General features: G+C 38.6%; 1 protein-coding gene across 1 annotated transcript; it reads left to right on the top strand.

Annotated features, from left to right (window-relative positions):
• Positions 1–59: 59 nt before the first annotated feature.
• On the top strand, positions 60–14,453 carry LOC124168374 (serine/Arginine-related protein 53-like). Its single transcript, XM_046546587.1, has 6 exons — positions 60–705; positions 807–935; positions 1,098–1,232; positions 1,854–2,104; positions 12,843–13,048; positions 14,236–14,453. Exons 1-6 carry the CDS (start codon positions 620–622, stop codon positions 14,326–14,328), a joined length of 900 nt encoding a protein of 299 aa, XP_046402543.1. The 5' UTR covers positions 60–619; the 3' UTR covers positions 14,329–14,453.
• The last annotated feature ends 3,223 nt before the right edge of the window (positions 14,454–17,676 follow it).

The raw sequence follows: 17,676 nt of genomic DNA on the forward strand, positions 1-17,676 counted from the left end.
GACCTGCAATGGTTTTGGGTGGTAACTAGGGGGCGGGGGAGATTGGCATTTGATCCAGTTTATGCAACTTAAAATAATGACAGCGCTTTCTTGCTCTTTCTTTGGCTTATGCGGAGGAAACAAGCCATTCACGTAAACATCTATTACATGTATTTATCTAACACCGCTCTATCACACTAAGTTAAATGTCGAATATATTTTCTGGCGTAATTTCGTGAATACATAACATCACTTATTTATGGTAACAATGTTATTATTGAGTGAAATTCTTCTGCACATCATGAATGTGGTAAAGCCGGAAATTAGGGAATGCCAACGTGAGAATTTCATCAACCAGTGGTAAATATTTACTAGAAGGTTTAACGGCGTTTCCCGTTTGAACATATTTTGGTCTTTTCTTCACTTCATCGTTTGCAGTATTTAATGCATTTTTCGTGGCAGTAACGTGTACAAAATCCCATTAATTGTTAATCATGCTTAGTGAAATTCAATGAAATGGAAGTGTGGTGTTGCTGGTGTTGCCTGTGTTCCTGACTGTTGTTGTCGTGTAAGGGTTGGTTAGGCTGAGGCATTTCTGGTGGTTTTCCGTAAGATTCTTAGGATTAAGACTGTTTAGACAATGAGTAAATACTCGAGTGATTCTGACTCTTCTGGAGATGATTCGTATCACCGTAGGAAGAAAGATTCAGGACGGAGTAAAAGAAGGTATTAGTTTGTTGCTACTTTCCATTGCCCTATGCATTTCTTTTCATTAAAATTATGTTGTGGCCGAATAGCATTTTAAATGGCACTGCGATTCATTTCAGATCGAGGAGTTCATCTGAGTCGAGTAGCTCGGGCAGCAGACATTCCACAGCTAGGAAACGCTCACGCAAGAAAAGGAAATGCAAGAGTCGCCGTTCCCGCAGTAGAGACAGGAAAGCGAAATCGAGCAGGTAAATTGCTCTTTCTCATTTACAAAATGTCTAGCTGTAGATTTATCGAGCTTCCTTTTCCAATCAAAGTGGTCGCGTGTCAGCCACTCTTGACTTACATTTGTCAATGTATCTTGGATTCAATCTCATGCATTTAAGTTTTTTTATTGGGTTTCTTCGCAGGAGTCGTCGTAACCGTAGTGGAGATGACAGGTCAAGAAGTAGTTTTAGATCTAAGTCTTGGTCGAGATCAAGATCTAACTCAAAGTCTAGGTCCACTTCCCCGTCGAGCAGTAAAAGGTCGCGAGGCTACAGAAGGTATGTCTTTCTATTTAACCGATACTACCCACGGAAGTTGTTAACCGGAATAACAATTGTGCATAGGGAAGGAACTTATCATTACGGTCTTATATTTACTATAAACAGACTTGCTTTTTAAGAGGACCTAGAAGGCTCATTGCGGTGCTTGTTTTGTGTCATCATCACTGCTTTTGTCTGTGAAGAGTTCGGACAAATCTTAGTCTGGCTTCTTGAATGCCATATTTGTGGCGTAGTTGTTAGTTTTTCAAATTCGATCTATGCATAATGCTCGCCACAGTGAACTCCTGCGGCAAGCGTAAAAATCGAGTAAGTGGAATATGCCCCAAGATGACACAAAAAAATAAGCTGTGCCTGTTGGTAGCAGCGCTAAGTTCTCGCTTACTAATACTAGGATTGCTGTCCTGACAAGAGTCTTTGAAAGACTTTGGTAAAGTTTTCAAGAAGATTTTTTAATCGAAGTCTTCTTAAAATCTCAATGAAGGCACCTGTGAAGGCTTTGCACAATGTTTGAATACCACATGGCATGCATTGAAAACCTATCATAACCAACCACATGGTTGAATGACTTTGTGAGTGGGTCTTAATGTTTGCTTTTTCACTATTGTTGCATGACTGAAGGTCTCCGTCATCGGGTTCTCAAGACTCGCACAATCGCTCCGACTTGAAGGGGAATGCATCGCGTGTGCCATCATCTCGAGAAGCTGGCAGTGGTGTTGGTCGCGGCTCTGAGGACCAGTTGAGTGCCAAGCTGCAAGCTGCCATGAGAGCGGCCCAGACTGCGGACCAGCTGTTGAGGCAACAGGGAGTGCTCCTACCCCCACCACAAGCACCTACCTCTACTGCGGCATCCACCAAGACCATAAATAAAAGTAAATACTTATACATCAATTTTTTATTCAAAATACTGACGGTCTGCAATTACTTTTATTATATTTGTGTTCAGTTCCGTGGTCTTATCGGGAAGCCACACTCTTGCAAGACTGCATCTGGAAAACAGATCATAATATAATAGTACGACATATTAATTTTAATTCCTCAGAAAACAATGATACTTTTGCCTCGCTTAAAGGGTTGCAGAATTACTCATTAGCATATAATCACAAAATTTAAATTTGGCCTATGCTGCGTACATATTTTCCTCTATTATAATTTTTCAACCAACTCAAAAAGTCCAATGAAAAAAAAGATACATGAAAAATATAAAGAAAATGTAGTGTCCAAAATGGATTATTAAGTGTACAAAGAAAAAACATAAAAAGTAGTATAACTGCACTTCACAACATCCCTGCATCACCCCTCATGTGTTGACTGTGGCTCCTACTAACAAGGAACATTCACGAACTGTCCTCCGCCGATTTCGTTCAAATTTGGTGGGATGGTAGTGTTCCATAATTAATGGGAATTTGCAAAATTTCCCGTGCCCTTAAGCCCTGTGAGCCGAGATATCTGCATCCAAAGTTGCGCGCCGGCCACCCTTTTTGAGGCGAGGGGCCCCTCACTACGGGCCGGCAGCGAGGCGTCTCTGCCGGCAAGCGCTCGGGGGAAGGCCTGGGAGCGGTCCGGGCGTCAGCGGTCTACCATCCTCTCGCTGACAAGAAGCGGAGGAAAGATTGAAATTATGGATTTTTAAGGCATTCAAGAATGAAAATCACCGTAGCCCAGTTTCCTTAGAATTCATAAATGATAAATGCTGATAATTTTCCCGTGGTCGATTGACAAATTTCCATAAGAAATAATAAATTTAGTTCAAAAGATGCGTACTCTCTGTACACCTGCGGGGAATTTAACCCTGCCAGCAAATTAAGTTGCATATCCACTCTTAATGTCGTAAAGGGCAAAATTAATGTTACTCATAGCGAATTTAACGTTATAGCATTTAGCTCCATGCAGATTTGCGTATTAAGTAAATGACATACTTAATCATTTAGTTTTGTAGTAAATAAGAAACATTCCACATGAATTTTGGGGGAAGGCGCCTCCAAGAATTTTCGGAGTAACAAATAATTAGATACCGCATCCTATATTCCTTCATTTCTTTAATATCAGGCAAGGAGTACCTTCACCTCTTGAAGACTGGAAAATCAGGGTAAATTGAAGTCTTTGAGAGGGTATGGTCTCCTTTTGTTGTGAACGGACACCGGTCGTCTACGACGTAATAATTTCCTCTAACCCTGCAGTGAATGCCGGTGCATTAAGAAATGTCTCAACTTTTTTCTCATTCTCTTTTGAGTCCATTGAACTTATTTACGCACAATGGCGAGGAACTACATACTCATGCGCCAGATTTTACCTTCTAGGTGGATTGAAATCCGTTTTCGTGACTGACAATGCCGAACAGTCGAAGACCATCGACACTCATTAGCTTGGGTGCCACCAGTAGCCACTGACCCAACGCCGCGGGGGCTCTCCCTTCGGTCTTTTTTTGCAGTTATAATAGGGACGGGAAACATAAAAACGCACAATGAGAAGGCGCCCGCTTCCTTTCAAATGTTTCCCTCACGTGCACAGTTTTCCCCACCCTCAAGAACTCCCACAAATGGTGCCTTGACCTTCGAGTATCCCCAGGCCTATAGAAAATATTCCTTTTGAGGAAAAACCCAATCGTTTACCCTCACCCCGTGAAGGAATAGACAAAACCCTACCTTTAGCACAAGCCACTCTTTTTTTCTCTTTCTGGAAGAATTTACCAACATTCCGTTATTTTAAAGGTGCCATTAACCAAATAAAGTTAAGATACCCGAATTTCTCATGAGTGATTTGATTCAAACACTTCCGATCACTTTCAAATAATGTATTCCGATTATCGAGTTTATAACTGTTTATCGAGTCCTGAACTATGAACCTCGTGGAAGTCTCTTCCTTGCGCAACTCCAAATGATACCCAGCCATCAAAAATCCTTAAGTTTTCCGTTTTAATTTAAAATGCATACAATGCAAGGCAAAAATTCACCCAAAAACTGTCCGCAATAAAAATAATTGAAACAATGAAATCCCATTCAGAAGTGAAATAGGGCACAAATTTTTCTAATTTTTTAGCGAAAAATGGTGAAAACATTGATACTCAAAATAATTATGAATCAATCATCTATTCAATAGATAAAATAATAACAAAAATGGCGATCTATAGTATTTTATTTTTCACAGTTGTGATTTTCATTGAAAAAATGGTGAAAACAGCATTTGTTTGCGCAGATAGCGCATCTGATGAATGTCAAAAAGTTGCACCCTTGTTCTTCAACTATAATTTCACATCTATCCTTCATAATATTACTATCGAAACAATAGTCAACAGGTGTAATATGCACTTCTGGTCTTTCATTCGTGTATCCCGCTCGAAACCAGGAATAGTGAATGAAATTTTTAAACAAAGGAGCAGAGAATTGTGAGTGAGTCAGAGATTGAAGTTTCAAAATATTATTTCTTTGAAATAAATTTAAGTCTATTTGGTCCAGCAACACACGGTCGGAGAATTTTCTCACGAAATTCTTCCACATACGGAAAAAATACACATCCAACGGCTGTATGATGCCTGTAGTTTTGGGCGGTATTTGCTGCATTTCAAAGTGAAATGATCCTGTCTTCATGGAAAGAATTCCTTCCCTATCATTAAAGGCACTCCACGAGTCCACCAAGAGAATTGTATCCTTTTTTAAAGTTGGAAACAGCACTTTACCAAAATACTCTTCGAGCAAAATGGTTTTCGTCAACAAACCGGAATTAGAAGCTACGACGTGAAGATTTAGAGCTTCAAACACAGAAACATTTTTTGGAAAAATTCCACCTTTCTCCTGCAGGCAAATAAATAAAGGAGACAGAAGTTCACCATCCATCGAGATCGTCGGCTGTATGGTATAGGAATGGGTCGTCGCTCCTAGGGACTGCACCGTTGACTCCACCGTTTTCACTCCTCGGAAATGCAAGGTTCGTCCCGAGTGTAATTCTTTTTTAAACCCACTCTGGTCAGTATTTAATAGAAAATAATTTGGCTTCTGGGCCAATAATAGCTGGATATCGTTTACAAAAGCATGTGCCTTTTCGGATGTCTTTTGCCAGTCAAAGTTCTGTTTCCGAGAAACAACTTTGGTAACTTTCCTAGACACTATATTATATGATTTTTTAAACTTCCACAACCATCCTGATGAAGCAGAAAAATTTTCTAAGGGATTAGTCATTTTGCCATTATCCTCATACGCCCACCTTCGTAAGTCACTGTCGTGCACTATCAGGAAATCTTCTTTTGCTCTTCTAAATCTTTCTATTAAGCATGAAGAAATTGCGTTTAATTTCTCCCTCCGAGAGCCAGCCTGATTAATTTGCTCCTCAAACCGGACAAGCTGTTTTCTTGAGGTCACGAACCTAAAACGGTGCCTCACAGTATCTATCTTTAGTGGCCCAGTTTTTCCGGACCGCCAATATTCCACTGCCATCTTCTTCTGTGACATACTAACATCACCCTCTTTCTTCCTTTTCAATGGAGATGGCTCGTACGATGTCGAAGAAGAAGGAGAAACATCGTCTCCATTTCCATCTGGACTGTCGCATTCATCTTCGCTTACTACTTCCTCCTCTTCCGTCCTCCCTTCGAAGTCAAAAATTAGATCCTCCTCTACCACACAGGATGATCCTTCGCTTTCCACACAGGACTTCAAGGAATCTGAAAATGGGAAAATTGTATTACAACAGGGGAAAATAAAGAATGGATGGGATGCGATTAACTTCACCGTAGTAAGAAAAACAAGGAAAAATTAATGAAACTTACCAGCTAAAATTTCCGCCAACTCGATTTCGTAATCAGTTGGTTCTTCTGTGGAAATCCATGCAGTAAACTTGCTGTCCAATATTTTTACTACATTCCTAGGATTAATCACCATTTCAATGAAAATAAAAGGAACGGCTTTGCAGGTCACGCGTCTACAAAATCTCTCGCTTGTTCGTTCTCGTTCGGAGTTCACTTCGCAAATGGTGTAGAAAAAGCATTTTTGCTGATTTAAACAGAGGTACCGAAGACGGCGACGTTATTCGCCAGATGGAGAAGACCTTTTGGTTTTCCCATTCAGTCAACAATAGTTGAGGGTGGAAGGAATGGGTTTTATGACTCCTCTCAAACCTTTCTGAAAATCTTTACTAGAAGCAGGAGCCGGCAAGGGTATGTGTACAAATTTAAGCTATTCAAAAATTCCTCGAAAACATTGCCCATCGTTTAGTCCTCGGATCACCCACCGCTTCTTTCGTCTGTGGGAAGATAGTAAGTAGACCGCTGACGCCCGGACCGCCCGCAGGCCTTCCCCCGAGCGCTTGCCGGCAGAGACGCCTCGCTGCCGGCCCGTAGTGAGGGGCCCCTCGCCTCAAAAAGGGTGGCCGGCGCGCAACTTTGGATGCAGATATCTCGGCTCACAGGGCTTAAGGGCACGGGAAATTTTGCAAATTCCCATTAATTATGGAACACTACCATCCCACCAAATTTGAACGAAATCGGCGGAGGACACTTCGTGAATGTTCCTTGTAAGGGAAAAATTTCTGCTGTGTAAGCCATTTGGAACTGTTATCTATCTGCTTTATAACCACTGATTTGTTTGTGCTTTTGCACTGCTGTGGAATTAAAACATGGTACACAGCAGTTCATGACATTATAGCGTCCTACCATGTCATCAACTCATTTGTTCACCTTTCTAACTCATCCGTAACAGATTTTGAACTGCTTTGGATTTCCATTGGAAACTGCTATAAAACTAATTTTCAATCTTTGGAACTCATTTGGAATTAAAATTGGAACTGATTTGTACCATTCGTTCATCCGTGTTGGAACTGATTTGTACCATTTGTTCATCCGTGTTGGGACTGATTTATACCAGTCTGTAACCCATTTTGGAACTCATTTGTACACCATGCAAACTGCTTTGTAGCAGTTCAAGATGGTATCTTGAGTTTTCTTCAAGTCTGTTTAGAAAATTTTGGCCAGGTGAATACTGCATATTGAAGTGTGGCACTGCCATCATTTCGCAACTGTTCCATTGCTTTTCCAAAACATTCGCCATCAATGACGATCCTGAAAGCTTGTCAAACTTGATGCGAGTTAGATATGTATATATCCAAAAGGTAGAGTGGGGGGGTAACTGGCTTTGGTGGTCAAGAAAGTCCTTATCGAGGGCTTAACTTCGGTCTTACGTGGTTGACCTGAATCATTCAGTGTTCATTTCTGTGTGAAATGCTTTTGTTTCTGAATTTTTTTCTTGAAAACCGTCATGATAAATATCTGAAAACCCGATGCAAAATGTGAAAAAAGCCCTTTTCAGGTACCTTAACTTATTTCAATAGATACCGCGACATTGAAATATAATTTCGAAGGAGGGAATCATTTCTGACGAAAAAAAAGTCCTAAAATATGGAACAAAAGATGGACATAAACCATTTCCCGGGGATCAGGAAGACAATACATCGACCTGTATGTTTTATGTATATAAATCAATGCAAAATACTACTTTTTTCCAAAAATATTAAAGAACAAAAGCATTGAAAAAAATTGTTGCAAAAATACCATAAAATTCAATATTTTTATACAAAATATACTTTGAAAGAATAGGCATTGATGTTTTTACAATAATAATCTACTAGGGAACACCATTATAAATGAAGCTTGCTATGAAGTTACTATTGATTACCTTATTTTACGCAACCAAGATTTTCGGTACCTACGTAGTGAAGATAACCTTGTCGCATTTCAAAACGGACCCAGAAATACAATTTAAGCAACAAGGGAAATAGAATTATTATTATTATTATTATTATTATTATTATTTAAACTCATTTGAGAGAACATTTTGGAGTTCCATTTCAATTAACTGACTTACGATTATTTCTTAAACTGCTTATGCATTTCTCATGCACATATTAGAAAATTTTCATTTTCTCGAGCAAACGAATCCGACTGAACTTGGCCATGGTATGTCGACGCATAGAGGACAGTTTCAAAACAAATGATGACGTCTATGCATTGCATGGGGTCGTTCAACAGGAATTGCAAGCGTATTTTTTATTTTATTCTCAAACCACCGGATACAGCTCTTATTGGCCATTTTACACCGGGGTGTTCAACAAATGTAACGAGTAAACATACACAGACGACCATGCCCTGGACCGGGGAAACCTACCCAGGCGGGACTCGAACCCGCGACCTCTTGTTTGGCAGGCGAGAACGTTACCCCGCCACCACCGAGGCCGGAAAGCAGTTACATATGAATCGTCTCAGTACACAGCAGTTACACATGAATCTTCTCTGTACACTCTGTACAATCTTCCCACAGGTCTTGCAAGGAATTCGGTAGACCCCTTCCACTTGTAGTGGAGTTCTATCCTTGACGGTTTTTAAGAGATGTTTCGGTAGACCCCTTCGACTACAGGTGGAAGGGATCTACCAAATTCCTTGCCAGACCTGTGGGAAGAATTACATCGGCAAAACAGGCAGATCAGTCAAAACACGCCTAGAGGAGCAAGAGAGAGCGATTCGACTGGGGTAGTCTACAAAGTCCGCAGTAGCTGAACATGCAGCGCTTGGACACACAATCAACCTCAAGGAAGTCAAAATCCTTGCCGAAGTAAAAGGTTTTAAACAGAGACTCGTCAGAGAAGCCATTGAAATATCCAAAGAAGGAAAGAACAATTTCAACAGGGACACTGGCATTAAAATTAGTCGCACTTGGCAACCTGTAGTGAGAAAAAACAAGCAGCAACCCACTCCTCCAACCTCCCGCTCCCCTCCCCCCACCATCATTGACCCAGATACCTATGTAAAAGATTTTAAATTCCCAATTCTTCAGAATCCCTTGAAAAGCGACCAGCATCGGTTGGGAAACGTTGGGGCCACCCAAGAATTGACGTGGCGACATAGCCCAAAAGATTTTATTCATAATGACGAGCACCCATGGAAGTTTTAACGAAGAATTACAATTTTTTTTCCATCAATTGAGATAGAGTTATTACAATGAAGCATCCAGTATTGTTCTGTTTTTTGATCCACAGCCTACTATTAAGCTACAAGCAACCGCCTATAATGAAAGAAATTCTACTGTTTAAGGTGGATTTAGCGAGGATGTTGTCACGTATTACCTTAGCTTGTCCCTTCCGTCATCAAGGTTTCATCTTTAATATTCTTCACACTGTAATCTCTCTCAGTTCTCTACCTCCAGTTGTCCCGCATACCTAGTACATATCTGTCCCTTGAACACAGTTCTCAACATTCCACCTCTGCTAATTATGTACTTGCCCCATTCAATATCTGTCTTAGGGAATTACCTCTCCCACTTGGCCGGCACTTTCAAAATGATCCGATTTAAAAATCTGTAGTCTCAAAATGAGTGAAATGGTGAGGAAAAAAGTATAATTAAGTTTCAGGTCCGTGCGATGTCGGATAGGTCTGCCTGAGGTGCCTATAAGGCCTAAATGGAGTTATTTTGAATGCGGAGTTTTTTGGCCTGGATAAAACATTTTCTTAGGTAAACATGATATTTTAGAGTCCTTTGGGCAATAATTTCAACCTTTTAGTGGTATCTCGATTCCTCCATGTCGAAACACTCCCTCAAGTGTGCAATGTGCCCGCTGCTTACCTGCCTCCCTGCCGCCAGGCAAGCTGCTCGTTTGATTCGCGAGACACTGCTTAGTCCCATGGATCTTCCCTCCTTCCTGTTACATGCTGACATAGTGGATCTAGAGTGTGTAACGTTTTCTGTAATTTTCCACTTCTCTTACTTAACAAATGATTTTAATAACACTTTATAAAGAAATTTTACAAATTAAAACTCGTGAGCTTAAACAACATCAACAAGCCGCCATGACTATTACAATCCCATTTGTACTATCCGTACTACCACTCACTGAAACACTGCCATGAACTGCACCAGTGGGGATCTTGAGTTCTGCCGTATCCCTTTTCTCCGGTCTCTTTCTCTCTTGTAGGCGCCTGCTTTTCCTCTGCGTCTTCTTCTTCTTTCTGCCGATCTTGAATTCTGCCGTATCTTTTCCTCCGGTCTCTCAAAACACCATTACTTTAATTTATCTCCCAATCTTTTATAACACGTCTATCTCTTCCTTCTCTCCATATACGACTCCCCGTTTTCTTTTCGCGTCCCTCACTACCATCATTGCCTCCCATTATTGCTTCCTCACTACTATTGTTAATTTTAATTCATTTAAATAAACAACATGGCAGCTTGTTTACAAGTGAGTGATAATGACAAGGCGGGGGCAATATGATTCATTTGTCAATGCAACTTTAGAGGAAGTACACTGTAAGAGAAAAGAGGGAGGAAAACTAGGAGGCACGGCTCCGACGTCGCACGGACGTGAAACTTATTATAATTTTTTCCTCACCATTTCACACATTTTGAGACCACGAATTTTTAAATCGGATCATTTTGAAAAAATAAGCACTGGCCTACTCTCCCACCTTGTGTATTCAATTTCATCGAAGGGTAAATGCTCCTTAATTTATGAATCAAATGCAATATCCACGGCGGCTGAAAATGTTGATTTGCCACTTGATTTCTTAAGAGTTTTTCTTGCTCTTGGGGCTTGGGTGAGAAAAGTTTCGCAGCTTTGATTTGTAAAGGCCTCTGAATATGACCTCTGTTAATGTAAATCATGCTGTTGTGACAGATAAATTTGTCATCCAAATGAGCTTGTTCACCAATTTGTTTTGACTTTAATAATTGTACATTGTGAAATGCATTTAATGGCCAGTTAGGTGGCTCTGGTGGATATACTTGACTTGAGTTGTGAGAAATATGGCAGAAGGATTATTCACAAGACAATCAAAGTTATGCAGTTTGGTAAAGCATCATGTGCAGGGTATATGAGGCCCAAGATAAAAGTTGGTGGGCAAAACTTTAACTGGTGGAGTAATTTAACAATTTTGTTAGCACACTAGAAGAAAACAAATATGATGCGTAGTTTTCTGAGGCGTTGTCTAGATGATGTCTCCATGCTTCTGGGTGTCACCGCGTGGATTTTCTTTGCAACGACAGTTTTTCCGGTATTCCAACCGGCGTCTTCAGGTCGATCTGAATATGCCGGTTGGAATACCGGAGAAACTGTTGTCGCAAAGAAAATCCACGCGGTGACACCCAGAAGCATGGAGACAAAACAAATATGTAGAGCAGTGAGGAAATCAGGGAGAGGGTTGCGTTATCAGAGGAGGCGTTCATGAACAGGAAGGAGTTGACGAGAGGATCACTTTGTAAGGGTTTTAAGAAATGGCTAACCAAGAGTCCGATCTGGAGTGTAGTGATTTAAGGTGTAGACACATGGACACTTGGGAAGGAGGACGAAAGAAGACTGGGCACCCTTGAGATGTGGGTGTGGAGAAGAATGGTGAAGTGGAGGGGGAACGACAAAGTGCTGAATATGGTGGGTGAGGAGAGGCAGCTTCCAGGTGAGATATGGAGGAGACTAGATATGGATGGATCGAGCACTGAGTGGGGAGGGGATGGTGTAAACAGGGTAGAATGTTGGGGACACAAGAGTGAAGAAGGAATATGCAGTAGGCTCTGGTTATCACAAAGTTCACGGCACCGAAAAACCGGAAGTTCGTAATAACGAAGTTCGTATGAACGTTTCTGTGAGGAATCTTTAGTTTATAAAGCTATGCAAGGCTTTGAGAAGTGTTGTTATCCTGCAGAATGCAACACTGCATTACAATTGTGCGTGAAATCACTATTGTAACGAATTAATCTAGCTGGGAGTGCGATGCAGCTGGAGCCGAAAAAAGTCACTGTCAGCGGGCAGGAAGAACAGGTGAAATGTTGAACAATTCCTGATTTCACATGAACATTAAGTGATAATTTGTTCAGATTATGCCCAAAGTGGGAGTTCCTTTACACCACACTGCATCGCATAGGCCAACTTGAAAGGCACCAAATTTGAAATTTCGGGCATTATTTTTTCGTATATTTATGTCTCTGAAAGTTTGTTAATGGAATGTGTGTAGGAAGAGGACTAACTGTATTTACAAGCGGTAATAATTGGGTCACCATGATTCCACAGATATGAAGCTTGTTATATGATGTTGCGTGCATAATGAAGAAAGAACCATATGATGCTCTTGCGCACAGTGCATGAGGAGAACTTAAACGTAGTGCAATGGTTGTAATGTAGTGTAGTGTATATCCACCTAAATGCCGTTGCTTATTCGTGGAACTTCGTAATAAAGTTCTTTTTGTAGCCGGTGCACAGTGGGCTGAAATCGAAAAAAGCTGGACAAGGGGGGGGGAGACTGCCTGAACACTCTTCAATAACACATTGAAACCTAATTAAATCACTGGAATACTACAATAATGACATATTGAACGAGTTTAAAAAATTAGACTCCTGTATTTTTCAGTTTCTAATTCTGTTACTTACTTCTGGGACTTTTTTCGACAAAAATCAATCAATCAACGATCAAAGGCCTCTAAGCATAAGCAGATTAGTTGATGATATCACAACTCATGTCAAGCAAGTTACACAGCATTGCATATATTTAGCCCTCTTTGCAAATAAATTGGTAATTTTCCTTATTGTGATCTCCATTTTGCTGTATGTCTGTTATATATATTTCTGTTATTTTTTTCCTTTCAGACATAAATGTGTCGGAGCACACTGATCCTGGGGCTCTGGAGGAAATCAATGCTCCTGAATTTGTTCAGAGAAATTTTGTGTCAAATGGGAGGGTTGAGACAAGTTCCGAGCAAGCTGCAGACATAATTTCATCAGTTGTGTCATCTACATTATCTGCCAAATCTGACATCTATTCTGCTGAAAAGGATTCCTTGTTTCATCCAAATGTCAGTAGTATAATATAGACGTAGTATTATTGAGTTTGAGTGTTTTAAGTATGTTAGAAATTCCTTGAAACATATTTCATTGATTAATAATGTCTGCAGTGTTGGAAACTTGATTTGCTCTTAGTAATATAATAATTAGCGGACTTAAACTGGGAACTATGGGGAAATTTAATTTCCTCTATAAATACAGTGGAAGCTCCTTAGCGACAGCTCTTTGGAACTTAAAAATCGCTTACTACTGTGAATTTTCGTTATTACTGAAGGTAGTTTAATAATTTAAAAAATCATATTTTTCAATGCCGTATGTAACATTTAACGTGCTGTTATTATCCTTATTTCTTGGATGCTCCAAAAGTGTCTTGACCACAAGTAATGGCAGTGCATCAGACTAATAAAGATTAAAACTTCAAAACAGTGAAAAAAATCATACCTTCCATCTCTCTGAATAGTAGTGAAAATGATGAATCAGTATTGTATTAGTAGCATTACTTTTGGAGATTCAGCATATGATCACATAGTCAACCTGTCGTAATTATGAATGCTGTAGGTGAGGAATTGAGCCATTCTTGCTAATGGGGATTTATTTCACAAGTCATTATAAGGTTTTCAGTGGTTCCTTGGATATCTCTTGCTAATTAGAACTTCTTGCTGTACTTTATAATCGTTATATGATGCTTCCACTGCTTAAGGGAAGTACGGAATTGACTCTAGAATTTAATGTGGTGTCACTTTATTAAGCAGCCATTGAAGCTATGTGCCTTTTTTGGCTCAATGCTGAGGCAAAAGTGCAGTGTTGCTAAGTCTGTATTCCTGTAGTCATTGTAAGTATAAACAATCCTTTCTTGGGAGTATAGTGTGTTCCAATTGGCTTTTGTCAGTAAATCAGTTGAGTGTGCATTTAATGGCATGTTGCAAAGTCAAATTTCCCTCTTGTTGTTGCATTTTTTTAGCATTCCATCTATTACCAGGAGTTCAATTTTTTTTTATCCTTGTAATCTGCCATTGTTTCTTTTGCAAAATTGGCAATCATCCTTTAAAAAAGTCAATTATTTAATTCTCTTATAATTAGCAAGAATAGCAAGCTCCTTGTCCAATGTAGTTGTCCCTTTAATAGAGTTAAGTTTGTCATCTAAAATATTTCATTTCAAAATTAATTGAATTAATTCTAAATCCCTCTTTCATTGCAGTTACTAGTCAACTCACAAGTAAAGATGGACAAATGGGTGAAGAAACTTTTTACCTTGAGACAAAAGGCTATCAATGGTGAACCTTTGGTTTGAATTCTCTGAATTATTGCTGTTGCATGACAGTGAATGTAAATATATTATTTGTCTTTGTAGACAAATGTGTATCTTGCACATACATACTTTAAAGTTTTCAAAATAAATTATAATTACATTGGTGACAAGGTTTCTTTTTTTTCATATCATCACTTGCTGTGATCCATATTTATTTTTAGTTAGGTTATGATAATATTTATTGGTCCCCAGGATTTCACATCCAAAATATAAGGACAGTCAAATAAACACATAAATGTATTACAAAAAGTCAGCTCATTTCATAATAAGAATGCTCCTTGAGAAACTCTTTAGCACTTAAATAACTTTTTCTAACAGAAAAAGTTTCTGCTTATTTTTCAATATAGCTTTTGAGGGAGTATATTTAATGCCCATAGGCATGTAGTTGTTTTTAAACTTATGTATGTAACGTATGAAAGGGGCTCTTGTTGTACAATGCAGTCGAGTAGCAGTGCATACATATATGGGTCAATATCCAAAAAACTCTCATGCAACATTTTCTACAGGCAAAATTAAAAAAAAATAATAATTTTTGTTTATATAAGAACCAAAATAGTGTAATAACAGTTTATCAATCATATGGCGTAAGTGGCCGAGATCGTTTAATTGACATATTTACAGTTTTTTTTTAAATTTCTACTTTTGTGCTGTCTACAGACATGAGATATATGTCCACGGACACAGCAGAAGAGGAATATTGTGTTTACTCACGGCAAAATGTTTATCTTGTTTGTCATTCTGTAACTAGCCTTAGTGTATCATCATGACCATTACCATCTTGCATGTCTATGGACTGCAGAGTTCAAGAAAATGACGTCCACAGGCATGGTGTCCACGGACATGATGATTTCCTCTAAATTAAGTTATAGTTGGGACTAACAATAAGTTAGGACACTGTCCTTAATACACTGAACTTGCATCTTATAGCTATAAAAGACATCTCTAATTAGTAAAAGATTTTACTTTTACTAATTTTTACTTGTCCACGGACATGACTGACGGACATGATTGATCTTGGCTCTTTCAAAAAACTGAACCTAATTTTTCTTTCAGTGTTAAAAGATTCACTAAATCACATTTAAACTCAAACAACCCAATTTAGCTGACAATTTCCTCTACACACTGGTTGTTCATGGCTGCCACCATCCCCGATGAATAATTCCCCCTTTTCCCTGTATGTCTGTGGACATTGCTTTTTTGGGTAGGACAAATTATTTTTTTATTTTATAATAAGTATTATGAAATAAAAGCTACTAAAAAAGGCTATTTTGTAATGTTTATGATGTTGTAACTTGTTTGATGATAGATTTTATAATAAATTGTTTCGTAAAGGTTGTTAATGCAAAAAAAACCTCTTTGGAAATATTTGTGGGAATGTCCATGGACATGACGAATCATAGTCTGTGGACATTAAATTTGTGGTATACATATTTTTTTCCTTTACTAATTGGTCACTAAAATTAGTTAAAGGGTACATAATAAAATAAGGCAGATTAGTTTTGATTTTTCAGTTTTGGTTTTTTTATGGCAATCCATGGACATAATTTTGCAAGATTATGGGAGAATGACCCATATATATCCTCACTTTGTCCAGTTGGGTACTCATACTCTTGACCATCGGTGGCGAGTTGTTGAAACAGTAGATGTACAAGGAAGGTAACATAAGGAATTTTAATGGTTTATTAAGTAAGGTTTGCTAGTGAGCCATTGGGGTATCTTTGCTATAGCATATGTACCAAATACCTCTGTTTGGCATAGTTTTAAACGTTACGAAATCCAGGCTATGATCCTCAGAAAATGATTCCATAACACAAATGGGATTTTGAAAATTTAAGAATCCACCATCCTCTTTGATGCAGAATAGTTTATCCCAAATCTTTCAATCTGTATTTGTAGATTGTGATTGAGTTTAAAACACCTTTATTTTCTGTTTCTCGATCTGTTGCTTACTTCTCAATGTATTTGTAACTAAAAATCAACAGTCTCTAACCTTTTGCAGATAAGTTGGTGATGTCACTAATTCCTGCATTTAGATTTGTTTGCACAGACTTTGGTAATTGTATCTCCATAAAGGAATGAGCTTGTCTCAACTTTTAAAGCCTGGTTACTCCCTATTGCAAAATCCTTAAGAAATTGGACATGTTTCTTATAAGAAAATTTCATGAAGAATTTTTCTATAAGTAAATTTCTAATCAGAAATTGGGCGTTTTTCTTATAGGTATCAATTACAAAATGTTATTTATAAGAAATTTTCTGATTGAAATATTTATTATAAATATCATATCATCATGCTTTAAACACTTGCGCAGACTTCTATAAAAAGCTGCATAAGATTTACATCTCTACTGAGAGTACAAAGTCTAAGTCACTAGATCTGGCTATTACAGTATTAAACATTTTTTAATGGACATAATGGCATAAACTTTAAATACAAGTGTCGGTCTACTTTATGGAATTATGCATTTGCAATACATACTGCACTGTGTGACATCATTAGACCTTAACTCACTCAATGCTGAGAAAATTTATCATAACACACCGCCACGCGGAAAAAATATCTTGCTATAATATCAGATATTATGTCTTCCTTAATCGTATACAATCATACATAGTTCAAAATAATTAAAATTTGCACTAATAATAAAGAAAATATTAAATATTATAATAAAAAGAAGGCAAAAAATCTGCGGAAAGGAAACGACTTGTATCCAGTCACAGGAGAAGACACACTGACTCGCTGGGCACAATTGCAGGGTCTAGTAGAAGACGCGGAGGCAGATGGCAAGCTGAGAAACCTTACGAGACCGATGCCTTGTATTCAAGGCATCCGCATCCTAGGCTAGAGCGGGATGCCTTGAACTCAAGGCATCCGCATTGAGTGTGTTAATGTGACTTGTGAATGTTTTTCCCATTATGGATGAATACCGTATGAAATTCTAAGTGAAACTTAGCACATAATGCCTTAACATGTCTTATATCTTACTTTCTTTATAAGATCCAGGGGAAAAATTAAATTATTATTATTAACACGTTGCGTACGGATGGCGAGAATTCTCGTCATTTTTTTCCCGAACGTTCCGGACGGATGATGAAGATTCTCGGCATTTAGGCACGTCAACCTAAACAATTTTAAAGCGCACAATACATATTCGTTAGTACGTTTTCAGTTGTTGTTCATTGTTCATAATGAATTGATGCATCATAACGCTTGATTGGGTAAAGTTATATTCTAAACATTAGCTTACCCCGGTACGCAAGGTATTAATAAAAATGATCCCAAAATGGCAACTTAAATCGGGCTTCAACATCCCAAATGCTTTAGTCTCAATT

The sequence above is a fragment of the Ischnura elegans genome, chromosome 11 (genome assembly GCF_921293095.1).
Source record: "Ischnura elegans chromosome 11, ioIscEleg1.1, whole genome shotgun sequence".
Classification (NCBI taxonomy): domain Eukaryota; kingdom Metazoa; phylum Arthropoda; class Insecta; order Odonata; family Coenagrionidae; genus Ischnura; species Ischnura elegans.